The sequence below is a fragment of the Apus apus genome, chromosome 19 (assembly GCF_020740795.1).
Source record: "Apus apus isolate bApuApu2 chromosome 19, bApuApu2.pri.cur, whole genome shotgun sequence".
Classification (NCBI taxonomy): domain Eukaryota; kingdom Metazoa; phylum Chordata; class Aves; order Apodiformes; family Apodidae; genus Apus; species Apus apus.
Window position 1 is genome coordinate 10,760,565 of NC_067300.1, and position 27,417 is coordinate 10,787,981.

The 27,417-nt window shown below is 43.1% G+C and overlaps 1 protein-coding gene and 1 long non-coding RNA gene across 2 annotated transcripts; one reads left to right on the top strand and one right to left on the bottom strand.

The window, feature by feature from the left end:
- Positions 1–1,691: 1,691 nt before the first annotated feature.
- Positions 1,692–24,835, bottom strand: PSMB7 (proteasome 20S subunit beta 7). Its single transcript, XM_051637032.1, has 8 exons — positions 24,720–24,835; positions 24,504–24,597; positions 24,073–24,170; positions 23,642–23,782; positions 21,810–21,925; positions 15,957–16,015; positions 3,459–3,610; positions 1,692–1,923 (listed from the first exon to the last, which is right to left on the bottom strand). The coding sequence occupies exons 1-8, from the start codon at positions 24,779–24,781 to the stop codon at positions 1,812–1,814; spliced, it is 834 nt and encodes a 277-aa protein (XP_051492992.1). The 5' UTR covers positions 24,782–24,835; the 3' UTR covers positions 1,692–1,811.
- Positions 24,836–24,908: 73 nt separating this feature from the next.
- LOC127392730 (uncharacterized) lies at positions 24,909–27,417 on the top strand. The gene is made up of 3 exons (XR_007891322.1): positions 24,909–25,344; positions 26,017–26,158; positions 26,304–27,417. It is a non-coding gene; the product is annotated as an uncharacterized LOC127392730 (long non-coding RNA).

The following is a 27,417-nucleotide window of genomic DNA, read 5'->3' on the forward strand; positions in this document are numbered from 1 at the left end:
AGAACACAAGCCTTAATTTTGGGGAAATACGATGAGGGTTACATACATATATATGCTTTTAGTGGACTTCTTTTAACCTAATTAGCTCTGCTTAAAGGAAAACTGCAGTGCCATCTTCAGCCACTTGCCCTCAAGTTTCTAGGTATTTATATAGGGTAGCAAAGACAAGCCATTAATTGCTGTGAATAATGTTGGTATCATTAATGCAAGGTGCCATTTCAGTGAGTCTTCTCAGCAGAAAGTTGAGCCTGCTGCTCTCAGGGGAGATCAGGAAATTCAAATCAGCAGGAGAATGTAGCGGAGGCACCAAATTGCTCCCAACATTCCCGTGCAAACTGGTTTAATCCGTGCCCAGCTCCTTTGGCAGCCCTCAGACTGAGGAGCAAGGGCTGTCACCTGGACACTGCAGCTTTCCTTTAACCCTGGTGGCAGCTCCAGGTGCAGGGGATGGTTTTGCTGCCCCTCTTGGTGTAACACGGAAAAGGATCCTTGGCTTCTGGGGAAGCTCAGCTCGGATTTGAGTACCCTGAGAAGTCTGGTCACTTTCTTGCTACATAAAATTTATTAGTGCTTATAAGTAAATGTATTTCAAAAGGTAATTTTTTTGCAATTGTGCGTTTTTAGATAAATAAAAAATTATTTACCAAATAAACACTTTTGTTTAAAAAAAAAAAAAGGCCTGTATTAAGGAAAGAGTAAAACAACAAAAAAACCAAAGCATTCCACCTTGAAGCCAGGCCTGAACATGTGTGAAACTGTTCCTTTCAGCAGTCAGAAAATGGACACACTCGGGAAACAGCATCAGTTGTCCCAGTGGAAAACTGCATGAGAGTCTCCATCATGGCACATCCAAAGCAAGTTTCTGTGGATGTCTGTTGCAGGATGCTAAATGAGGGACTGGTTGGTACCAATTAACCTTTGGAGCTGCTGGATGATGAGACACCTTCCCTTCTGATGACATGAGACAGTAATTCTGCAGGTGGAATTTTCAGCTAGCTTTTCCTGGGTTTCTTTTTTTTTATTGAGGATTATGTGGCACTGTATGAAATGGTTTGGAATCAGTTTATCTCAAACAGTACAAGCTTTGGCTTTTAGGACAAAAAAGGTCCAAGTGGAAGCTCATAATTCAGGCAAGTAACAAGAAAATTAGACTTTGAATGATGCTCTGTAGTCTGATAATTTAGAAATGAAATGTGTGTACCAGGGTAGAGGCTGGATCTGCCCTGTATCCTGTCTCTAGTTACCAGGGAGGAATAAATATTAACATGTCATGATAACAGTATTATTTCCCTGCACTAAGTCTGCTGTAGGTCAAGGTCAGAAGTTCAGAACCACCAGTGCTCATTATTTTCATACCCTTTCTTGATCTTGTGTGTATCCATCAAGAAAACACTGTTCAGTTAAAACCCATCAAGCTGGACCTAGAGTAGTTTTACCCTTGCTGTTTTGTTCCTAGAGTGAAGTAGCCAAGCAGCTGAGTTGAGCTGTGAGGGGGGGGTGCTCCTGCCCCCCAGGACAGTGAGGCTGGGATGGCTGCAGAACCTGGGTCTTCAGTGCAGCATCTGGGGGAACATCCAACCCCTGACAGAGCATGTGAGATGGTACAGGTGTGTTCTGTGGGGCCCTCACATTTTCAGCAGTGTAAGAAGGGAAAAGGAGCAGAAGAAATCAGCACCACATCAGAACACCAATTAGGAGAATGGTCAGAACCCTCTTTATTCTGTCTTGGCTGCAGGTTTCCCTGATGCTGGGAGGTTCCTAATCATGGCTGGTGCTGGTCTCCAGTGGCACCAAGGGCTGCACATGATGGTTCAGGAAGTGTCCATAGTTTGTACAGTCTCATCCACCACCTCAATTTCCAGGAGTGCTACATTTTCTGTGAGAACAGCAGTGGTTCCTTTTTCACACTTGTATCTACCATACCTGTTAAAGAAATAGGTGCCAATGAAACTGGAAGACAGTCCTGCATGGAAAATACTCACTTAACATTTCAGAACTAATCAGCTTTCTCTGGAATCTTCCTCTAAAAGTCCAAAGTAAAAGTAAGTAAAGGAGCTGTGTTTACTGCAAAATCTAAACTGATTGCAATAACAAGATACAGTGTCAAGATAAACCAGTGTTTCTAGGAAACATGATGTCTTTAAAAAACTAAATTACTAAGTAGCTGGAAAAGGTATTTGTAAGAAATTTGTGGGATCTCACTCCAGTGCAGGACAGTGCTGTGTCCCCTCACTCAAGGAAGAAACCATTTGTTTATTTTTTGCAACTCTAGAATAATGTTATCAGTGATCAGCTTTGGGTTTCTGTGCTAAAATTAGCTAACATTTAATACCAAGACAGTCAAGCCATGCTTCTGAAACCTCAGTGGTCACCCATTTCAGCCGTTAGCACAGTAGAATCGAAAAATCTCGTGACCACCTCTAGGAGCATCTGCTCAGAAGGGTGGGTCAGGCTGAGGGTGCTGTACAAGAACAATTCCAGCAGCCCCTGGGCTGGAGCAGGGTGGTTCTTTGGGCCTGTGGCCATGGTGTCTGCCTTAGAAAACAGGGAAAAGGCAATTTCTCCCAACTACACAATTTTGGCACTGGATTGAAAAGCTGTCCAGTATGTTACACCTAACATAGATCTACAGGTTGCAACATCCCTGAGCTGCCCAGATTAGGCAAGGGAGAGTTCACTGAGCAACATCCTCGAGTGCTCAGAAGTACCATTTGGCAGCTCCTCCAATGCCCCAGTTTTGCTCAACTTTAGAATTTCATCACCTCTGTATCCAACACATCATCAGTGTGACAGCCCCACCCCCAGCTTCAGTGTGACCCTGTTCCCAAAGAGCTCCACATTTGAGTGGTTACAACAGAAAATGGAAGAGGTTCAGAACTGCCCTCTTATGGAAACAAAAGGCAGAATGATGTCATTTCGTGAAGGATTTACAGCAGTTCCACAAGCTGTGCAGCCTTTCCCTGTGCTTTAAGGAAATGAACACTGAGAACTGTAAAATGGGGGGGGGGACGACACTGTACAGAAATCTGTCTTTTTGGTGGGACTTGCCAAATGAAGGAGCTATGAGGGGGAAACAAAGTGCACAAGTTTCTGCAGAGTGGCAGTGGCTAAGAGGATTGTTTGATTAGGAAGGCAGGAATGCTCACAGGCATTTCTTAGTTTGTTTATACATGAAATGGGACTCAAATTTAGTCCAACTAAAAAAAAAAATCCTGTGGCTGCCTGTTAACTGCAGAGCAGCCTCCTGGTGTGGTGAGGGAGGCAGGGAGGTAGTTTCCTTCACCAGCTGTGCCATCAGCAGGCTCTGCTGTGCTGCAGGCACAGCCAATAACTTTGTTCTCTTGTTTAGCTGAAATTCAATACACAGAGCTAGAGACTACTCTGACAAAATTTAGTATTTAGAAAAATAGGAATTGCTGGGAAGAGTGTGGATAATGCAGAGCTTCAGGCACACTCACCTGTCCCCCTTTCTGTTGGCCACGTCGTAAGGACGGAGAAAATCCAACTTGTTCTTGCTGATAACACAGATGTCGATGTTGCTGCCCGAGCCCAGATCATTGTATATGCCAGCTGCAATGGCATCTCTCACAAGCTGTTTGGCTTCTTCTTCCTGGAAGAGTTGGAAAAGCTGTCACTGCACAACTGCTGGCATTTCACAGACACATTTGTCCACGTGGCAGTGGAAGCTGTGAGCTCCCCAAGCTCTAGAGGGGATGGCAGCACCCTGCTCATTGCTGCAGAGCACTAACAGGCTGCTGAGCACTGGGGCTGCCTGCTGGGAGAACCTGCCCTGCTCACGGCCTGCCACCCCCCAGGACAGGGCAGACTTAGTGAAGGTGGCCAAGGAAGCAAAATTAGGATTTCTGTCTTACTGAATGGATACATTTTATTCTTTTTATCTTCCAGGCTTTTGTGCATGTGTACATTACAAGCTCCCTGTAGTGCCCTCTGTGTAACAGCTGAATGCAAATTAAAGAGTCACACCAGTTTAGTTACATGGCTTCCCTAGGTAGGGACCATTTAATCATCCTCTGTAGTACTGAAATTATTGCTATGATTTTTGTAACATAGCTTGGTTTGCAAAATTGGACTCATAGATAAAGCAAAGTGGGTCTTTAGTATAGTTCATTTAATGCATACTGTATTTAGGTATTTCAAAAGCATGTGCCTTTCTAAATTACTTGGTACAAATTGTAGGATCCTATTTGCAGCAAAACTAGAATAGAAAACGAGAACAGGAGCTAAAGCTCACTCTTTTTAGGGCTTCTGAAACCAGGCACTGACCCTGCACAAGATCTAACATTTGCTTTCTTACAGGTTTCATATCTGTGCTTTGTTTTAAAAGCAGGAAATCCCACCTGCTGAAACCCACGTGCTGCATTTAGCTGAGACATGTTCAGAAGCTGCCTGAACAGCCTGAGAGAGAGAGAACTAGTGTGTGCCTGGCAGATACAGGTAATGTTCAGATTAGTCTGTTATAGGGAAACATCCCCAATTCATCAACCTCTCCATTAAAATATTACACCAGATCTGTAATTACACCTACCCCCAGTAAGCTTAATGACTGGTATTGATGTGAAGGTGTCAGAAATACAAGTTTTGAGGTGCCTGCTCCCTCCACTCCAGAGGAGGTGATGGCAGCTGCACTGGCTCCCTCTACAGCTCCCAGCCAGGGCTGGTTTGTATTTCTAGGGCAGCTTATTGAAAACTCCCAGCTCAGATCCAGTACTACAGGAACTAAGCTGATACAGCCTATAAATCCTTAGTTGTGCAACACAATTTTCTTGATGTCACACACCCACCCCCTCATACACAGCCATACATGCTCTGTCTTTTCAGCAACCTCTTGAGCACACACCAGAGCACATCGAGTCCCTTCATTTGTCTCAAAAGGGTATAAGGAACTTACTTGAAAACTGTGACTAGAGTGTGCCTGGTCCAGCCACAAAACAGTGAGACTGGAAGACCTGCCTGAGCCCAGGAACTGGGGCTGTTTTACCCTCCAGTCATGGGTGGCAGCACCTGGTCCCCCAGCAGGCTCAGGCTGCACACTCAGTTTGCCATCCTCTCTGCCCTGCTTTGCTGGTGTTTCACACCTCTGGATAATCTGCCATAGACACCACCAACGGAAGAGCCAACATGCAAAGCTGATTTGATAAATGCAACTCTTTGAAATTAGCTTCATTTTAAAGGCCTGCGTATCCCTGCCCATGTCCTGCCCCCTGCTAGCCAGGCTGTGTGGCCCAGGCAGCAGCTGCTCAGGCCCCAGCACCCAAGTGCAGCTGAGAAGGAGCCCAAAATTAGCTCAGGCACATGTGCACCCAGGGTGTGCTTCAGATTCTGCCTTGGCCCGACAGAAAAGAGCTGGTTAATAACAGCATTCCTGTTCTAACAGCTTCATTAAGGTGTTGGCCAGGAGGGGGACACTTCTTTCAATCAACTATACTAAGAGCATCAATTGTTATGTCACTCCCACTTTTATTAGTATTACCCTTAAAAAAAAATAATTTTTGCTTTCTATCGAGGTGACTAGAAAAAATAACCATTTTGTATGAATAATTCCTGTACATTTCCTCAGTGTTTGTGGTAAAGAAGCTGATAAGCAAGTATTTCCTCACTCAACTGATACAAGACTACTTTCACTCATGTGTCACAGGCTAAGGGTATTTTAGTACTATAGTGAGAGTAAATATACTCAATTTTCATAGTAAAAAATATATATAGTATATCAATATTTAAAAAATTATATTTAGTAAATATACTAAAATAAAACAAAATGCATAGATATGTTTTAAAAATTAAGTGGTAGCAAGACCAGAATAATGTTAAGCTCTGATGTGAGCTGTTACTATAAGAAAACCACCACACCTTATGAAACTGAAAGCAGATTTTTGGGGTTTTAAGCAATGTACATCTTGCAGTCACCTCACTAGTTCAAATTTTATTTTTTTAACTATTTTATAAGTATTCTGCCAACCAGCTGCTATCAAAATAGTTCTGAAAATATCAGGTACAGTCAGTAAAGCTCAGCTGTAACTGCACTGAGGCATCCACTACACCGAGAAAGTCTGAACTTTAATCTCAGCTCTTCCATCTGATACAGTGCAGCCTAGTTCAACAACCTAGAATAGTATTAATTTTAGAAAACCCTGCTTCAGTGCTGTCCACTTCTCTGCCTCTTCATAATTTGGAAAGATGACCAGAATATCCACAAGGAAAAAAAAGCCCACAACATGCCTGATAGAGATCCTGCAGACAGAGTTTGGCATGGACTGCTATTTTTACAGTCAGAAAACAGGGGTTAGCATGAAAAGTGCTGACACAGGGGCAGGAATGAGTCACTGTAATAATTAATCTTAAAAAACCCTAAAAGTTCAGAGTACATAAAAGGAGCACTTCCTACTTTATGGTTGCAAAGACCAAGCTAACTGGGAATATCATCCTCTCGGGTCCACACTGCTGCTTAAATGAGATTACAGGCAGAGTGATGTACTGTAATTCCAGACAGTTGTGACAAGCAGCACTTTATGGAGCTATCTGTTTGTCTCCATCACTGCATCCCACAATGTGTCCCAGGACTCCAATGTGCAACTCCATTTACCACTGCATGACAAATGGGCAGCACTTGTAAAAGGCACCAAGAGGTGCAGCTCAGCTTGTAATGGTCACCACAGATGGACCGCGGCGCCCGCGGGGGGAACCAGACCCACCTTCATTAAAGTGACCAGTAATGGGCCTTTCAAATTGTGTCTTAGGAATAATACAGTAAAGGCTAAAATAAATAACTCAGCATGGAAAGCTAATCTGAAATAGTGTTTGATAAATTATTTATAACACAGACAATTGTCTGCATTTAATATTGGAGCTACTGGTAGCATCTTTAAAAGATGATTTATGTGTTGTAATGCCATTAAGCTCGATATGGGCCCACAGCTAGCTATAAAGTCTGCTGAGATTTAGAGAATGAGTTTTAAACTGTCACTGCAACATCACAGTAGATAGAGCCTGTATTAAATCTTTACTTTAAACCTGCTATCTGGAGAGTTGCATTTTGTAGACACTCAAGAACTGATGGATTACCTCTCTACGGCTGCGATGGTGCAAGTCCCAAACAGCACCAATAAGAACTTTTACACATTATTCTTGTATATGACTTGAATCAAGGTTCTCTTCTCACTTAAGCAATTTCCAGATTTCAAATGCTACTGAAATAAAAAAGAGAGTTTCCTACAGAAGATATGGATATTTCTACATCAGATCAATACTATCTTTACTAATAGCTTTTAAATAAGTTTATCCATATTTCTCCAGCAGTGAAGAGCAGCTGGAGCAAGCCTTGTGAATATTATTTCCTCAATGTTTGGGAATTCTGCAGGCAGTTCAACAGAAGATGTCTTTTCCAGATTGAAAACCTGTAGAAAGGATTATTTACTTTTTTTTACTCTACCACAGTGAAATTAATGCCTTCTGCAGGTCACTGGTACCTGTTAGACATGTGATACGTATGTAATGCAGCTCAGTAATAAATCTTATCAAGAATTTGAAATACAGTACACAATATAAGTACAGAATGAATGACAGTGTAACAATTTTATAAAGGCAAAATGAATTAAATACTTATCACAAGTGTCTTTTATAACAGAATGAAATTTGTTCAAATTATGTAATGTAAAAAGTCAATCCTACTTCAAGTGAGAATCCACAAGACTCACATGGGAAGAGATGGGGAGGAAAAATAAAAATCAAAATGTTCAGAAAGGACAATGATAATAAAAAAATTAATTTGTAAAGGACTGTTTGGGCTAGAAAAGTGATTATTCTTGAAGGACATGAGCACCTACAGAAGCATAATTAGACTCTAGAAGAGTAATTAGCAACTACAGCATGAGAGGATGTGTACATCTGGCCCTGGGAGAAGCTGGAGATCAGTATGAAACTGGAAGCAATGCTAAAATCTGCCTAATCCAGAGAGAGTCCACAACTGAGAAGCAGTGTTTGGTGTTTGTCTTCTAAGAGGAGGTTGAAATCAGGATTAAACCAACATGCCAAGTGACCACAGCACAAAGAAACATTTACAAGATAGAAGCTGCAAGTAGAAAGAATTAAAGCTCCAAATTCTAAAACATGACTTTCATTCCCTTGCAGGAAGGCAAGTGAGTGACTCAGTATTTGCATGACATCGTGTCAAGGACTCAGGGACTATTAAACATGATTACAATTTTCTCTCCAGAATACATCCTATTCAAAGACCATGGAATGGTGACTTCCATACAGGTGTCTACATTCTAACCTACAGAAGTTCTCTTCTCTTAAAAGAAAAGAGCACAGGGCAGTTTCAGTCACACACATTCCTGCATTTCCCTGTGCCACTGCTCCCTTCTGGGCACTCTCTGGAATGCCAAGCCCACAGAGCCTGTCTGTGCCACCAGCAAGGCACTTCATTAGAAGACAGAAACCCAACTTGCTTAAATCCCTGGATGATGATGTGCTGCTTGTTTTACACAGAAAATACAGAAAAATTGTTTTCTTCAGCACAAACATGGCACGTGGAGATTGTGCACAAAGAAATCAAGCATAGCACTGACCTAGCAGTCTTCCTAAAACAGCAATTTGAGGTTTTACACAAATGTTCCTACATCCATTCTTTAACAGATCCCAGAATCGTGGCTCAGGTAATTCTGTACTGCAATTTATGTCAGTTTTGTTGTGAATAATACGTTAGTAAACATTTTTCTAACTGTTTTCGACTAAGAACTTTTCAAATAAAATACACCTTAGTCCCCAATTATTATCCTCAGTAATTCCAGCTTACTTCATGTTCCAATGGAAGATGCCTGCAAGCCCAGACTCCTCCCCACCTCCCCCTTTCTGATAATGTGCACCACACAAGTATAATAAACCATGTTAATATTTCATACCAGTGTGAAATATGCTGGAGTACCAATTCAACATCTGCTGTCTTTAGGGTCCTGGTGTCCCGCAGAGACACTTCCAATTTGTAATTGAGTTCTATACTGAATTAATCAGCAGTTTATCTTTTTTAGTAAAATAATGTCCTCTCCACTAACCTGGATTTACATTAACATTTTATGCCAAATTACCTGCCAAAGCAAGAAACTATATGAGATAGAACTACTGTTCAATAACATCACTTCTGTATGTCATTCCTTACCTTCAGATGAGTACAACACCTATTTCCAATGATGCAGAATTAAATTACAAGCTCCTCTCACAACTATGGGATTTCTTTTAACACTATTCCCCTACTTTGAACTACAAATGGATACGAAAATTCATTTAATCGATCACGTATGTCTGGGTGAAGTTCATGGGGATGTTTAGGGAACTGATTCTCAAAAAGAACTTGCTCAGCAGGAACAGAGCTGCAAATTCTGCAAGTCCTACCCTGGCCCTCAGTTTCCCATGGAGCTGCACTGCTGTGCAGTCACAGGCTGCACCCAGTGCCCCAGGAAGTAGCCAGAAATGTAAAACAAAAAAGATGACAAAATTACTATGTATTATTACCACATATAAAAAAATAAATACCCAGCAACAATATGTCTGGCTTTGGATAGAGGAGATCTCTGTTCATCTGACTATTACTTTACCTCTGAAAAAAGGATGGAAGAGAATAAAGGTCAACATTTTATTTGGAAAAAGCAGTCTTTTGGTACTAAAATGCTCCATGAAGCTTATTCCTGGGAGAGAGCCTCCCCAACAGCCTGGCTGAGGCCCCCCCATCCCCTGCTCAGCCCTCGCCGCAGGAGCAGCACTCGGGCTTTGTGCCATGTGGAATATTTTCCAGTATGTTTTGCCTGTGTTCTGCACTGATGGGAGATAAGACAAACAGAAACAATTTAAACTGGAACACCTGCTCCTGAGAAATGCATCAAAAGTAATTACCTGTCCTACATCTACCCTGTGCAAGAGGAAACAATCTCCCAATGTCAAGCCCAGTGTCCCACCAGCTCGTCTACATGATCATGTACAAAGTTTAAGTGCTGCTTTTGTAAAGGTGAAGAAATTGTTGCTCTGTGTCATGCACCAAGGCCCAGTTTAAACTAAGGTAAAATTTATTTCCCTCAATATAACCTGTAAACAGAAAACCAGGAGGTGCTACTGGGGATCACTGGTAAGTCAGGCTGATGCTGCTGGCAGTTTCCCACCTGATTTCTGCACAGAAATGGTGTTTTAATATATTCAGAAAGCATCCCTCAAAATCCTGCTCTGGGAGTCCTACCCATTCCAGACTACATGGAGCTCACACATTTTAAATCAGGTTCGTATTTCCTGTTCAACCTTAGTTCTGCAAAGGAGATCAATCCAGGGCACATTCTGGGAAAGAAGTAACAGTACAAACCCTGTGATGCGTCAAGCAGAAACCAGGCTACCATAACATTATTTTAATCTAATCTAAGAAACAGCATGCTAAGCTTTTACTTTCTGGATGTCTGATTGCTCCAACACCTGATACTTACCCATGGAAATTCGGGTCTTTGAAGGAGAGAACAATACAGGTATGTAAGGAAGGCACAAAAATCTGTGTGCCCACAAGCTCTGCCGGAACAGGCAGTGGAGAAATGCCACAGATAGACTCAGTGATGGTCACTGGGTAATGAAATAAACAGACACACAGAGCACATAAATAATAACTGCTTATTTTTGTTCGCAGAATCAGATTTTTTTTTCCCTTCCATTTACTTAATCTCTGTGTTTGACACCAACAGGGGTTCAAGTATCTCAGGCAGGCTCTGCAGCTTAGCTCCCATAGTCTGGCTTGATCTCTATTGTCTGCTGCAGGGTTCAGCTGACAAACCTCCCAGCAAGTGGTCACCTTCTCACGGAGCCATTAAACCCGGAGCCTTGGCTGGTGGGATTAGCCTGCAGCCTGACACACCTGAGCCCGTGGTGGGGACACGGGCATTTTGATCAGCACCACTAATGAACACAGAAGTCACATGCAGTTTGTCACTGCTCCCAAGCCCTGAATCGCACCAGCACAGGCTAAATAAGACTGATGAGACAACTATTGTTAAAGATCATAGATTTCTGACAAAATATAGCTCAGTATTGTTGTCAGGAGCTGATAAACAAAAATACCACTATATTGAGGGGCAGTGGGAAATATGAGCACAGAAACATTTGAGTGATCTGGATGTCAGCTGTTTAAAAATAGAAAAAAGTGACATGTTTGTGGAATACTTTGTTCTATGCCTGATGCATCTTTGACTGAAATGAGAGGTACACAGGGAAAGCTGAACTTAGACTTCTTTCCACTTGGACAAGACCTTCAGCCCACATCAGGTGTGTGGAGGAAGTCATTCTTTATCCCTCAGCTCCTTCACTCTGGGGGTATGGGACTGCTCAAAAGTACCTCAAAAATAATTGGCAAAGACAGGAACAGAACTGTAGACCAGAAGAGCCTGAGTCTGCATGTTTTGCAACTTCCAATCCTCTTCTTTCCCATAATTTCTTAGTGACCACACCTACTCTGATAGCTGCAACTATTGACTGGAAAAGGTTACTATAACCAGCTCCTCCAACCACCATCCAGAGGGTTACCCAAACCTGCCAGCCACACTGCAGTGAGGTTGCTCCCTGAGCCAACGATGGCAGAAGTGATCACTGCAGAGTGACCATCCCAGCAAACCTGGCCAGGGGGAAGGGCAATGGCAGAGGGAGATGCTGCTGCAGGAGGCAAAGTGCCTACACTCTAAGTGGAACACAGAACAGCCCCCTCTTGGTTTCAATCTGTTCCTGCCTCTCCAGAGTCTTTGTTTCATTCAGTATCAGTTGATTTCCTGCCACACTAAACAAAGTGGTATAATAAATGACTGTAAATATAGTATCACCTTTTTGGGGTGATCTATTTCAGAAAGAGTTATTAAGTATCTGCAGATGACCTCCTTCCATTTTTTTCATAGAATCATAGGGGTTGGAAGGGACCTCGAAAGATCACCTATTCCGTGCCTCTGAACTCATTACGCAAAGATTTGCTTCCCTTTCTCTGCAACAGTTCTGCTTTCTTGTGGCCTCTACCCATTCTCTTCCTTCTGGATCCTCTTTTTATTAAACCTTGCTGTTTTGATGAAATACAGAAAAGAACTGGAGTTCCAAGCAGCCTGTTTCCTTGCTTAAACAGGAACTCTTGTCAGAAGGCTACAACACCACCTCACTGTAGATCAAGTGACTGTTCTGTAGACAAAAAGCTTTTACTTTTCAAACAAGAGAGTCAAATACAAGAATAAAGTACATAATACACCCCCAATTTCCCTTAGGGATGCAACAACCACAGCACAGATAAATCCAGAATTCCAGCATTTAATATTGTAGACATTTTTTTTTCCCAGACCATGATGGTTTCCACATCCACTGACTCAAGAGTATTTCTTTACTACCATCTAACACCAGAAGGCATGAATACATTTGCACAATTTGACTGTAAGGTTTAAAAACCATGTGGCTACTCTACTGAAAGAAAAATTGGCTGCAATGAAAGATCTAAGCTCAAAACACTCTATTAGATGTGCTGCTCTTCCACTTATGTTTTTTCAAAGTAGATCTACAGCTGCCCACATGACAGATTAATATTGTTCCACAGTAGTTAGGTGCTTGGCATTACATTTTTGAAGCATCTACAGGCCTTCAGGGCTGAAAGTGTTCACATCTTCAGCAATCTATAATGGTTCCTCTAGAGGCCAGCACTTGCTTCATAATGAAACATGGCTCCATAAATCAGACTGCAGAAGTGGCTCTCCTGCATGTCACCCATCTATCTTCACAGCTTCTCTGAAGGATGTTGGGTAAAGATCATCTGCCTGCACTGCAGCCAGGGAAGGGACCATCACAGCTGGCACTGATAAAGCATGTGCTGCTTAAATCTGAAGACACACTAAGTCTATGGAAAAACAACACATCCTGCTGGTGTTAGCATGCCTCAGGCACTGGTAGAAGCTTCAGCAGCTCATCTTCAAAAGGCAGAGAGCCAGGGCTCTAGAAACCTGCAAAAATTGGCTAAGCCTGCAGTCTTTTTTTTTTTTTTTTTTTTAAGTTGAGCATCTTCAAAGTCTACGATTCTAACTGTAGGGCACAGCAGCTGCCACTGCAGATTTGATCCTCTCAGCTTTTGGCAGCTCTCAACTTGAAATTCTAGCAAAAGAATTTTTCAAGTTGCTATTATTGCCTGTCATGGATTTATAAATATTGTGCACTCTCTGCAGTGGCACGGCTCTCATGGGACACCCATGCATGCCAAAAGCGGAACAGAATGAAAAACAGTTCCTATTCTTCAAATAAATGCTAATTTTTTTTTAACTGTGCTCACACGATGTGTTTGGTGATCAGCTTCAATAGGACAGAATATATATCAGAGGCGAAAAAGCCGATTGTCTTTTCCAGTAGTATTCAGCTGCTACTTTCATTAAGCTTGTTTAATTACATTCCAGATGCTAATTTGCAAGTCGATACCAGAGGGTGCAGGACAGTTTGCCTTTGAATCATTTTCCTGTGATGTGCTGGTCCTGCAGCACACCACCACCCTCCAGTAGCCCTAGCAAGATATTCTGACAATTAGTGCAAGAGAAGCAGCATTGATCTTGACAGAAAAATATTAATCCTCTACCCATTTTACTAAATTAATCTCCACAAATTTTAAGTTTATTGTCATTGCCATTTCATAGCAAATTTTATGTAAAATATACATAGCTTTCTTCAGATTTCATTTAAATTTCAGTAGAAATATCATTTATTATTTTGCTACTTTACTGGAAAAAAACTACATGTGACTTAAAAGGTAAGTATTTTAAGCTGGCAGCCATAACAGAATATGAAGAAGTGTTTCACAGTACAGCTGAGCTTTATCACCTGAGACTCTGCTGGTTTAGTTAATACGGTTAATTGTTTTAAGAGATTATCTAGTAAAAACAAAGGAAGGGTTAAGGTGCATGCAAGTCTCAAAGATCTAAATATCTATTTTAACAAACGGGTAGGCTGCATTTCTACATGCTTGTTATGACAGTGAGTATCTGCTGCCATTTATGGTTGTGTATGAAGATAATTTAATTAGAATGACCTTTCTAAACAGGAAAAGTTGGAGATTTACCAATTTTTCGTGCCTTTTTTGGTTGCTCTTCCACAAAGAATGACTTAAAACACAAGCTTGAAAACTAGCTGAGAATAAGATGAAATGTTTAGTTTCATAGCACAGCTCTTTGACATTTGTGTCTGAGAGCAAACTATTATGCTGTAGCTGTTGATTCCAAGGATTTGTGGTCCATGTTTTCAGCATGAAGAGCACATATGCCAAGTGCACAGTCACACAAGAGGCTGGAAAAAGACTGTCATTCTTACAACAGCATGAGGGGAGAGGAAGGGAAAAAAAAGAGTCTACCTCTGTCTAGTGGTTCTTTGCACCAGTCATGCAGTGTGATGCTACTTAGAGAAGAACTGTGAGTGCCTCTCACAAATACTCCAGTATTTCTGACAGCACTTGTGAACATGCTGGAGGGCACAACCCAGCATCTCCACATCCTGCCCAACACACCACAGACGGGAGCCCTGACCATACAGAACTGTCCTGCCTCTGCACTGCAACGATTTCACACACACTGACAGGAGAGGAGGCAGTTCAGGAGCAACTGAAAAGCTGCCTGTTACTAACCCTTACACAGTGTAACTAATGGAAAGCCTTGAAACAAGGGGTTTGTTGTTCTTTTTAAAATCAACTGATACCACGTGTCACGTTTCTTTAGGAGATGGAACAGGGTATGATGCATCACTTCCAACTTCAGGTTTAATGGATCAACTTCAGAGAGGAACTGAGTGGACTTATGGGACCATGACCTGAAAACCCAGCATCTCTGGAGGGAGGAAATGACCCACAGCAGTTGCATGACAAAGATGAGGAACATCTGAGGACCTTTTCTAAAGTAAATCAACTTTTTCCTTTTCCACATTATTCTTTGATACTGAATAACTCTGAGAGTCATTATATCTGCATTTTAAGCTGAAATTATTGCAACTGTTAGTGTTACAAGTAATTTTTAATGGGTTCAATTTACAATTTTGCATTAATTTCTTGAGTGGTTTTTTTTTTTTTCATGTGAAATTATTAATCAGTTGGAATAAGAAGAAGCACTCACAGAAAATCTGAAGAGATTAATGTGGTTTAAAAGAGAGCCTAACATTACTGAGGCATTTTACAGCACACAGTTACAGAAAGCCCTTTAATGATTTTGGTTTTATTTTCATCAATTGTCTGTGGATAACTGGAGTTTTAGCAGGCACTGAACATGGTGTAACTAAGGGCAAGGAAATACTACAGATAATACAAAAATACTGTACTGGGTACTGCTGTAATTGAATAGCTTGTTCTGATCTCAATCACCACACTCCAGCTTTTAGCTCTCCTGAATGAGGAACCAAATATTTTTAAATTTTTTCCCAAGATCATCAGCAAAACACAAACAGCCAGCAACCTTATAAATCTTCTGATAATCAGCTTTTAAATAGATATTAGAAGTGCAGTTACTAGTCCTGAACATACCTGATGAACCAGAAATCCAACTGATTCCATACTCTATTTGACCATGGTTTGTTGATTTTACCATCACACATTCTCTTTTCAAGGCTGAGAGAGGAAGACTGACTACTGAGGGACAAACAGCAATACTGACTATGCAAGGGTTGTTGAATTCCTGAAGTCAACTAAAAACAGGTAGTTGAAGGTAGGTGAAAGCTTTAAAAGCATACAAATCATCCATGTTTTTCCATATATAAATTTGCAAGAAGCTATACTGCTTTAAGTGTATTTTACCCATAAATATGTACCTCTTTGCAGTAAAGGGAAACTAGAGCAGATTTAACTTTTTTAAAGCTTCAAGCCTATTAAGGTCTTATGAACATGAGGATTACTGAGGGAAACACTGAGGTTTAAACAAAAAAAATTCAATTCTTACCTCCATGTCCTGCTTGTATTTATCTTCAAATACTGCCATGGCTGCTAAAGATCCAGAGCCTACAGGAGCAAAGTCAGGACACCCAGTTAAGCAGTGGATTATGTACAGGTTGGGTATTTTTTAAAAAAGAAAAATATAACAAATACCAGCAGCAGAAACCAGACTGAAGTCTACCTTAGCTTAGCACAATCTCTAAAGCAAATGCCCTAAGTCCAGCACCTAATTTAATGCTAAATGTACAGCTGGTGTACACAGACCTGTCACAGTCCTTGTTCCAATAGCCCTCTTTCTGATACTATTTTTAACACTAAGATATGACAATGAGGTTAGAAAAAGAGAGTCCACTGAATGCCATGGCTTGTAATCCCTACTGCCCCACTTTTGTCCCTGGCCACATTAGAGGGTGTATCACTTCACAGCTCAGCACCCAGAATGAGGAGGTTGCTCTGCGGAGCTGAGTCACCGTGAGGCACAGGGATGAGCACGCAGCAGTGAGGACAGGGCAGCTGGCTGCTGCTACCAGGCTGTTTCCCATATCCATTTTTAAACAGTTTATTATGCATTTACTTAGTGCCATTTACACTGAACAATAACAGGTGAATAGACAAGATGACACATGTGAAAACAGGAGTTTAATGTTGCTTCTCTTGGAGGATGCAGTGCAAGTGCAGTAACAGAACAGAAGGCATCTCCACCCAAAGCACTGCCGCTGCTGGGGTTAGAAATGTGCTTTCCAGAAATTTATACAAAAAGCAGTATGATGCTACTGGAAGCTGGAAATTGGCTTTGTTCAGAAAGAGAGAGTCTTCAGGAAAACATCTTGTCTGTCTGTGGCCTGAGCCATATTTCAGAGAGCACCACTTTTGGGAAGTGAATAAAGTTACCTGCAATTTTTTACTCCAATTAGAAGATTTTTTTGGCATTTATTACTTTTTAACTTGTTTTGCATACTGCTATCTGTTTAGCTGGGTCACAGGGAAAGCCAGATTTCCCATTTAAAATGATTTGTGTACATCGCTTGACCACCTCAATGGTTTAGTGAAAGAAAAAGGCAGCGATTAAACAGTTTCAAATGAGGTGTCCTGCTGATTTTATCAAGTCTGCTGAATGTATAATGAAAGAGGAGAAGCTGACAGTGACACTGTTGAGAAAATACAGACTACCTTATCTGAACCATTTAAGGAGGTCCAATTATAGATCAAATTTAAAGGGTAGAAGCAGCAGATTTACAGACACAAATCAAGGAACATGGTAATCCCAATGAATGTGACAGATACTCCTGTTACAGAATATTGCTGTGGTTGAGGATCATTACCTTTACAGTACCAAATACATCACCTCTAAAAGCAATAGGACACTTGAAGTGTGTACTTGTATTACAGGCAATGACTATTCATTTACACCTTGGAGCAATACATGACTCCATTTTTTAAATGCTGAAACTGGGAATAAAGAAGATTTTTAAGCAACTAATAGCAGAAATGAACTCCCGAAACAAACAGCTGATGTCACAGAACAAATCACAAGGAATTTTACTGATCCTTCAAACAAGGTCAAAATAAGGTTTGTTCCAAAACAAATACAGGACTTGAGCCATGAAGTAATTCTTCTTGTGGAATGACAAAGAAACAGAGTATTAGGAACATTTCTAATGAGGGGGGAAAAAATGTGAGCTCTGGTTTCAAACAAAGATGAAGATCTACCATGGGCAGAATGGGGAGCCTCAGAACCAGAACACAATCTCAGCCTTGGAGAAGCGTTCTTTGAAAAAATTAAGACTATAAAGACTAAAAAATGTGCAAGAATTAAAGCATAAAAGGTGGCATCTGACAGAAATTAGCTACTGATCTAAGAAAAAAGTCATCTTAATTTTTTAAAACTTCTGCTGACAAATAAAAATTATCAATAACAAATTCTGCAATAATCACATTCATGGCTCAGACTGGATTCATTCTTCCAGTTCCTTTGTAAAAGAAGCTCCCAAAAGAACCTGTGGGCAAGAACTCAGCAGACTTACCAAGAAGAAGGAAAAAGGCAGGGCTAAACATTGTCTGGAAGAACAGATTTTTGTTATCTTAAGTAGCACAATGAAAGTTCTTTGCTCTTTCTAGCACCACACTGCTTTTAGAAACACAAGTAGGTGTACACTCCTGAGCTTCTCCATCAAAACAAATCATCTGCTGTTTGACAACAGGAGTACCAACTGTTTTGCAAAACCAGTGATGTGCATTATTCACCCACCGCACAGAAGTGGATGAACCCCTCACCCCCTGACTGCCCTGCTGGAACTGCCCCTTTGAGCCTCCAAGAAGAAATGCAGGAAACCCCTGGCTCTGAGCACAGCTGGGAACCTCACTATCCAATTACACCAACTTCCCTCTACTTGTCACATTCCACATGGGATCCAAACAACCCCACAACGTTCCAAGTAGTTCAGCCGACTCTCTGCCCTGTAACAGGAGAGCTGGCAATGAAACCTGTGAGCCTTGGCAAACACTGCCAGGATGGTTTTCTTACTGTAGTGCCTAGAAAAGCACAGAAATCTTCAATACTGAAGGACTTGTCTGCATGTGGGGAAGAGCAGTTCTCCTCTCCAGGTATTCAGTGCCACCTGGAAATCCATTTTTAGCAGGCATGTTTTGCCTTTACATAGAAACAAGCTCCAAACAATGTCTGGAGAAAAATAAAAGCCAAACACTGCAAAACCTACCCATTAACTAGGGAGACGTGTCCCCACCTCACACATGCAGTAACTGACTTAAGTCCCTCCCAGCTAGGGTTCAACACTGCTAAGGTGCAGCAGTTCCACCTCAAAGTTACTAAAACCTTGAGGAAAGCTGTGTCATTAAATAGTGCCTTTAAATGAGCTCACATTCAAAGTAATACCAAACCACATATTTATCCTAGATAACCTGACTTTGAAATCTTACTGACATACAGCCAGTGCAGGAACAGGACATTTTCTTTGGAGAAGTATTTATTAGATTTTGGGAGTTTACAACTGCTCAGTATATGAGCAATAAGGATAATTAAAACAAAGCGTAATTAGGTAAAGTCATCATGTACTTGAATGATAAAGCATTCAGAGAAAAAGCTTTTCAGCTATATTTTTAAAAACCACAAACTGGCTGTGAGTGGTTAAAAATGCCATTTCAATTCCCCATCATTTTTTTTTTGCACACACTTTAAGTAAGCTACACTTTAGAAACTAGTATTCAGGAAGTAGTAATCTAGCATCTAAATACATCAAAAAAACTGACAGCCAAACAAATCATAAAGAACTACAGAAATTGAGATGATGCAAAGCTCTGTTCTGAGGCAAATAGTTTTCAGTCTGATAATCAGCATGAACCAGGGAAGTGATGAGCCTGTAAGAGGTTTCTGTTTTTCTTAAAGAACCATTGGTCATTTCGTAAATGTTCACAACTAAGTTACTAAAAATATTCTGGACTCAATTGTAATAAACTTGCTTTAAAAATCCCATCTGGTCTTGAACAGTACCAGTTCAGTATGGATTTAAAGTGAAAGATAATTATTGATATATAGCAAAAAAATCCAGCTGATAACCTCCACCATACTATACACCTGCAGCAGCTTTCCTGAAACAGATGAACTGGATCTTTACAGCAGAACATTCACTGCAGACAACTTCTTGCTAAGCACAGACCATTCTCATCACCCAAGGACCTGTTTGCTACCTCAGCCTACCACACCGGAGGATGTTCAGAGCCTTGAGAGAGCAACATTTAGCACTTCCTAATCCATCAGTGTCAGGGCTCCCTGACAGGGCATTTATTCACACACACTCATTGTTACTCAATTTGCTGTTCATTCCAGGTAAAAGCCCGGAGATCTCCACAGCCCCATGGACTGGGATCATTTTTCACCCTGGTTCCCGGCTGAGGGGCCAAGTCTCAGCAGTGGCAGTGCTTGCTCTGCAGGAAGACACTGCCAAGGCATGAAGAGCTGATTTATTAATCTGAAGCAGCAGCAGCATCAGGGGACTGGCTTGAGCCACTGGAGACGCCTGAAACGCGCTCCCTGCTTCCGAAAGCTCAACCACAGACTTCAAATGCTTTAATTTTATGCATGCATTTCATTATGGGTCTTGGCCAGAAGCTTCCTAGACAAGCCAAGCAATCAGACAATCTTGCATCGTTTGCTGAAATCCAATTTTGTCCTTTGTCAGCATAACCTGTTTAATTTGATGTTTTCACTCCTGAGTAAGCACTGAGGATCTTTTAAACCTCCCTTGCAAGGGAGGACAGTGCTCTGCCTACCCACAAACACACTCCAGCTCAATAAAAACACACTCCAGCACATTTAAACAAACAAAAAGCCAACACCTCAATCACCTTTTCTACTCAATACTGAATCTCCAGAAATTAACTGGCCAAAAATACCCTGATTTAATCAACTGCCCATAGAACATTTGGAAAAAATAACAATAAATTAGTCTAAATAAGACTGAAATACAATTCCAACTACTATCTGTGATTGGACCTCTGATACTTTTTCTGCTCAGTTCTATCTTTTATTTATATGCATAAGCTAATCTTTTTACTAAAATACATCCTGGTCACTGGAGAAATTATCAGTGTAGAAGGGTAAAGGAGACCTGTGCTGAGAAGGGCTTTGTTTGACATGGCCAAAAGGAACATGTAATGACCAGAGACAGATCTGCTACAGCAAACCAAAAGTTTAAGCTACAATTAACTTAATCTGTTGGTATTCTACTTCCTATTCCTTTAAACTTATTCTGTTACTATTGGTGCTTTTGTGGAGGGAAAGAGGAGTGGCCAGAATTTTCTGAAATGCCACATTTTCAAGCTTTTCAAACATAAGCATGAAAGTAACCATGTCCAGAATGGCAACTGCTGTGCCTGTCTTCAGGCCATCACCCAGCAGCAGCTCTCAGTACAGTCAAAGTTCCCCAGTTCACTGCAATACTGAGCATAAGGCAATTATAAGAGTCAGATATTTATTTTTTTATATATCAAAGGCTAAACAATGACATCACATGACTGCTACATGGATTTTATTTGGCAGTTCTCAAGGTGGTGGCACCATCTATTGGTCCCACAACCCCTCTGCAGGGTCTCTGCACACGGATCTCAGTTCCTGCTTTACTGTTAACCAGATGATCCTTTCACAGCTGCAGTTCCAGCAGTGCAAAGATGCAGACAAAAAAGAGAAACTTTCAACCATTCCAAGAATATAGTGTTTTACCCAAATATGCCAACCACGAGCAGAAAAAGATTATTATCCAAATATGCCAACCACGAGCAGAAAAAGATTAACTAAAAATTAAAGTTATATTTTCACAGAGTCAGCATAAAAGCTGCATCAGCTGCAAAAATCTGAGGTTTCAGCTTTCAGTATTCTCCCTCATTCAAACATGAATGGGGTGCACACAAAACTGCACAGACCTGTAGCCCAAAGACTCCTGCTACAGAAACACAACACAGGCAGAAGAGCTGGGGTACTACCATGTAATGACCTGATGGTGGGACCCAGAAACAGGCAAACTAACTTCTTTACTGAGAAGCTCCATACAGTAAAGACCAATTATTGTATGTAGCAAGTAAACCAGGGGTTGCTTCACTGGGAAATGCACACAGCATCTTGCCCAGTGCCAGCTTTTTGGCAGCTTAAAACAGTAAAATCTCATGCTTTTAAGTGTTAAGAGAAGAAAGAGGTCAGTGCACCTGCCTTACAAATATGGGTACAACTTTATCTTTTAAATCTGAGGCCCAGCAAACAATAGAATTAAAGACATTTTGCATAATAATTTGAAATGCTCCCAATTTTCAGCAGGCAGTTGCTTTTCCCTGCTGAGGGAGCCCCACTTACCCATGGTGACATAAGGCAGTTTGTCAGTTGACCCGTGGGGATAGATGCTGTAAAGGTGAGGTCCTGTGACATCCACTCCCCCCAAAACCAGGGAAGCTCCAATGTAGCCTTGATACCTGGGAACAACGTTTGTATGAGTCTGAGCCTACAGAAAAGCTGTAGATCTTTTTAACACAATCTATGAGAATCTTTCCACCATTACACCAGGTTCATCTCTGTAACAGAAAGGCTACTTCAACTATATGTGAGAAAGAGCTTAAATTAAGGTATTTACTAAAATATGGCACAATTCAGTTGCAAGCTGAACAAGCAAGCAGGCTGGATAACACATTTGTGCCAACAGGGGGAAAATGCAGATTAGTTTTTCAAGCCTCAAATGAAATTCCTCTATCTGCAATTAAATTTTTATTTAGAGACTTCAAAGAAAACACATTCCTTTGTTTATGCTATGAGATACTCTTGGTTGCTTTAACTTCTTTATTGTTTTGTGGCTGTCTTAAACAAAGGTGACCTGCCCAGTCACAGAGCATCCAGTGACTGACCTGCATTACTGCCACCTACCTCAGTCACTTGGCTGCATGGGGCATTTGTCAGTGCTTTACTTCACCTTCCTGCAGACTTTCCAACAGCTTGATGGGAATCTTTAATTGCATACACTCATTTCATTCTCTCCTTCTCTTTCAACAGCATTTTTTACTCTGCAAAGCCAGTACTGAACAGTACTGGAGTAACTGAAGGTGTGGAGAGCTGCCCTCAATCCCAGGGCAGGTAGGCTGGAAGTTCAGCCACCACAGCCTGTTTGTCAGTCCAACAATCTTCCTGTGGAGCATGTCCAGAGAGGGGCAAAGAACCTGGTGAAGGGCCTTGAGAACAAGGCTTATCAGAAGCAGCTGAGGGAGCTAGGGCTGTTTATCCTGAAGAAAAGGAGGCTGAGAAGAGACCTCATCATACTCTACAACTGCCTGAAAGGACATTATAAAGAGGTAGGTGCTGGTCTCTTCTCACATGTAACTGGTGATAGGAGGAAATGCCCTCAAGCTGCACCAGGGGAGGTTTAGACTGGACATTAGGAAGAACTTTTCCAGTGAAAGGGTTGTCAGACATTGGAACAGGCTGCCCAGGGAGGTGGCTGAGTCACCATCCCTGGTTGTGTTTAAAAGTTGTCTAGATGTGGTGCTTGGGACATGGCTGAGTGCTGGACTTGGGAGAGTAGGGTTAATGGCTGGACTCAATGATCTCGAAGATCTTTTCTAACCTAAGTGACTCTGTGATATGAAATCTGAGGATAAATGCAACGTAACTTCCAACCGTTTTACTCCTTTATCCCATTATACCACCAGCAGCCTTCTACATTTACAGCTCTTGGCTTCAAATGGTTAAACAGTATTAGTATTTTGAAAATACAACACATTTTGAAGTAGTGAGTCTATTCCAAGTCACATGAAATTCTCAGGTCTTAAGACTGCATGTGACAAGATTCTTACTGGTCCAGCCATTTCACCACAAAGATGCACAACGATTTTCATGGGTGTGAGATCAACAGTTTAATAAACTACTGTCCTTCTATTTTTTCTGTGTAACCACCAGTAACACAGTACAACTATAGCAGGGATTATCTAAAACACCAGAGATTGGATCCTCCTCCCTCTCAGTTCAAAGTCCCATGAAGCAAAACGCCAATTATCAAATCTCCCCTGAAGCCTTGTTACAAAGGTTACGTAGGCTGAGGAAGGATCCTTTTTCACATATTACTTAACATCCCACCATATCACCTAAATATCATCTGGTGGGTTTAACAGCACTGTTAATAAACAAGAAGCCCCTGCAGTCACCTGAAGAGCATTTGCTTCAGCATTCGATTGGCTGTCACAACCCTGGGAAGGCGCCCGGTGGACAGGGAGTGCAGCTCCAGGTTGGAGGAAATGAGCTGAGTTGTCATCTCAGTGTCTGCAGCTGTGCCAGCCCCACAGCAGCTGGAAAACATCATCAGCAAGTCAGGAAAAGGTGGAAAGGGCAGGGGAAACAAGTAACTCTTTGCTTTATCCAACAAGTAGACATTTTAAATTGTAAAATTGAGATTAAGTTCTCACAGAGTCAGTATTTTAGAGTGTTAAACAAGATAGTCTGTTTAAATACCAGGAGTCCCCAAGCCTTGCTGATAAACTATCATTTTAAAGTAGAGCTTAATATTTGCTGTTAGCAAGGAACACGGCTGAAAGTCTCAGTACTATAACCAATACCAAGAAACAAGTTTGATACTTACTAGATATTGGGGGAAATGAAGTGTATTTTTGAACAGTTCTTGTCAGCAACAACCATCCCTTCAGTTGCTCTTGTGTCTGCTCCAAGGACCACACCATCCTACGAAAAGAGAGTTATTCCCGAGGTCCCGATCTCCAGAGGGGCCTTTGGTGGCACCGACAGCGCCGGCGCGGGGCAGTGCGGGGCAGTGCGGGCTGGGCCGCCCGCCGTGACTCAGCAGCGGGAGCCTCGGCCCGGAGCCGCCACCGGAGCCGCCACCGGAGCCGCCACCGGAGCCGCCACCGGAGCCGCCACGGGCCGAGCGGCCCCAGCGCGGGAGCCAGGGCGGCCCCTTCCCCGCAGCTCGGCGGGGCCCGGCCTCCCGCCCGGCCTCCCGCCCGGCCTCCCGCCCGGCCTCCGCCCGGCCCAGCGCCGGCCCAGCGCCCGCCTCACCTTGAAGACGACGCCGGCGATGGTGGTGCCGGTCCTGCGGGCGGCGGGCAGCCGCTGCCCCTGCGGCACCTGCTCGGCCTCCAGCAGCGCGTTCCTGCAACACAGGGCCCGGAGTGAGGCGGGCGGGGCCTCCCCCGGCCGCGGCCCCCGCCGCCCGCACCCTCCCGCGCCCTCCCGCGCCCCGCACCGCTCCCAGCCCCGCGCCCAGCCCCGCACCGAGCGCAGTTGTCGAAGCTGAAGCCGCCGCCGGGCGCCCGCAGCACGGAGACCGCCGCCATCTCAGCGCTGAGGCGGCGGGCACGGCCGCGCACTGCTTCCGGGCCAGCGGGCGGGGCCGGGGCCGTGAAATGGCGGCGGCGGGAGCGTCCCTGGGGCGGGGGGTCTCGCGCCCCGCTCGGTGCCCGGTGCCCCGTGCCCCGGGCTCCGCCGCTCCCGGGAGCGTTGCCCGGGCCCGCAGCTCTCGGCGCCCTGTCCTGGGCTCTGTGAGACGCTTCGAGGCTCTGAAGGAGCCGAAGGGAGGGATGAAAGAGCGAAACGGGAGGAACGTCCCCGGTTTGTGCTGAGCCCTTACAAAGAGCCTGTGGCCTGAGGAAATGCAAACCTGCCTGGAAGTGCTTGCGAAGTCCTGGTTACCGGGAATCCCCCTTTTCAAATCGGGCAAGTTCTAGATGCCCAGGAGGTCTGTAAAATTGATTTAGTGTTTTCTGGGTAAGTTTCATCCAACATCCCTTTTACCTTCCAGCTTGTTGACCTGCTGGAAGGAAGGACCTAGCGCGTCTGAAGGTAGAACTCGTGGCCGGTTCTCCAGAAAGGATGTGTTCTAAAGCGGTGCAGCTGTGTGGTGAGATTTTCCTAGCCTAGAAGTGTAACTGCCTGAAATTAAAATCTTGTTGATTGAGGAAAAAACACGTAAAATGTTGTTTGTTCCAAACAGCGAATGTTAAGTGCAGAAGGCCCTCTCTCTCTCTCTCTCTCTCTCTCAAGAGCAACCTAAGAACATAAGTAGTGCACTGGGTTCTTGTCTGAAGGGACCTTCCTCCCAGCTGGAGGGGATGTTCTTCATCACAATACACTGAGGGCATTTGTTCCAACAGATCATGAAAGACCATCGTTAAGATAAGCACACAAAAGAACCTGCACTCCCTCTTCTCCCCCTTCTTTCAGTCCTTGAGTAAATCCCATTTTCTTGTCAGCAGGTCAGGCTGGGAAGCTGCCTGGGAGAAGGAGTATCCTGCTGCCAGATGCTCTTTTCTTATTCTAACACAGTTGTTTTTCTCTTCACTTGATAAAGTTAAAATAAACAGTCTCTGGGGTGAATTACAGGCGTCAAAATTGGATTGGCATCCAAACTGTGGAGCAGTTGGTGGTTGGGAGTCTGGGGAAAAAGAAACAGCAGGCTTTAGCTAGAGGGGACAACAGCTTTATTTCCCGCTTGGTCCTTGACAACTAAGCAGATGTCCTGCAATTATTGTTTTACCTTCAAGTAATACAGTGTCTTTTCCTATCCTCCCAGGTGTGTGGCTGGCTCTTCTGCAGATGTGCAGGTCTATCTCTTCCAGTTCAAAGCCCTCTTGGTGCACCACTAGCTCCATCTATTGCCAGTCAGTGGCTGGCGGAGATTCACATAAATGCTGATTTCTCCCTCAGCTTTTTAGGTACCTGTTTCCAGCCCCTCTTATGTAGGTCCCACTCATGGTCTTAGAAATAAGATCTTGTGTGGACTTGTTCACACCCCCTGCATTGCAAGCTCTGCTTCTGGGTCATTGCCCTCCACTTACAGGTGTTTGTTGTTTTCTACAGCCCTTCAGTGCAGGTGTTCTCAGGGCCACTGAACCCTGGCACCTCCCCTGTGTTCCCCTGGGCAGATGATGGGGCAATGAGGAGGTCACTGGGTGTGCACCCACTGTCCTGGGCTTGTGGGAACATCATGTGGTGGTCCTGTTTGAAGAACTTGATAAGTCTAAAAGCATTTAGAAGAAAGCACACTGGGGAAAAGTGTCAAGGTGAGTGAATGTTTCAGGTTCTGGGCCGATAGGAAGGAGAGGCTGTGGGCTCTGCAGACACAGCAAACTGCTCAGCAGGCTCCTTAGCATGGAAAGGTTGTCTTTGCACTGTCTGAAATATCCTCTTGGAAAATCTAGGGCCACCCACTTTTCAGATCTTACTTGAACCTGGTATGATGGACTGTGCTGAAGCCTGAAGAATGCAAACTTATCTTTCTTTTTTAAAGCAGTCCTGGAGTCTGTTTCAGGCCCTAGCAAAGCTGTTTATCATGTACAGAAAATCTGACAGGAAGTTAAATAGCACTCCAGACGCATTTTTTTAAAACTTACTTGGGATTCAAGGAATGTGAGTGTTTTTTCTCAACAGGTGGGCATTCAGATTGTGTGTGTCTGTAATGTATGAACCCCCAGGTATTCTGGTGTCTGCATGTATACCCTGCCTGGTTTCCCAGTGTTGCATTCAGTGCTTTCTTTGTGCCTTAGTGCCAAATGACATCTTCAATTCTTGGGCCTTATTTAAAGAGATGTTGGGCAACTTGGAATGTTTAACAAAAGCTTCAGTACAATTTTACTCTAGGAGGCTGGTACCTGCTCTGCAGCAAGAGACAAACACCCTGCTTCTTCAGGGTAACAAGTGTAAATCATCAGCTTTTTGCTCTCTAGAATAAGGGAACTGCAAAAAGTAAAGTTTTAGCAGATGAGGCTTTAGATCCTGGTTTTGTGTAAGGGTTAGAGTGATGGGCAGAGGGTTCCCATTGTTCCAGCACTCTGAGGGAATAACTTGGCACCTAGTGCTGATTGTTGCAGGTTTTGGAAGGACAGCCAGCCCTGCTGGCCACAGCCAGCCCAGCAGCAGAGCCTGCAGCACCTGCAGGGACACGGATCCCAGGGTAGTGCTGGGGGGTGTGGGG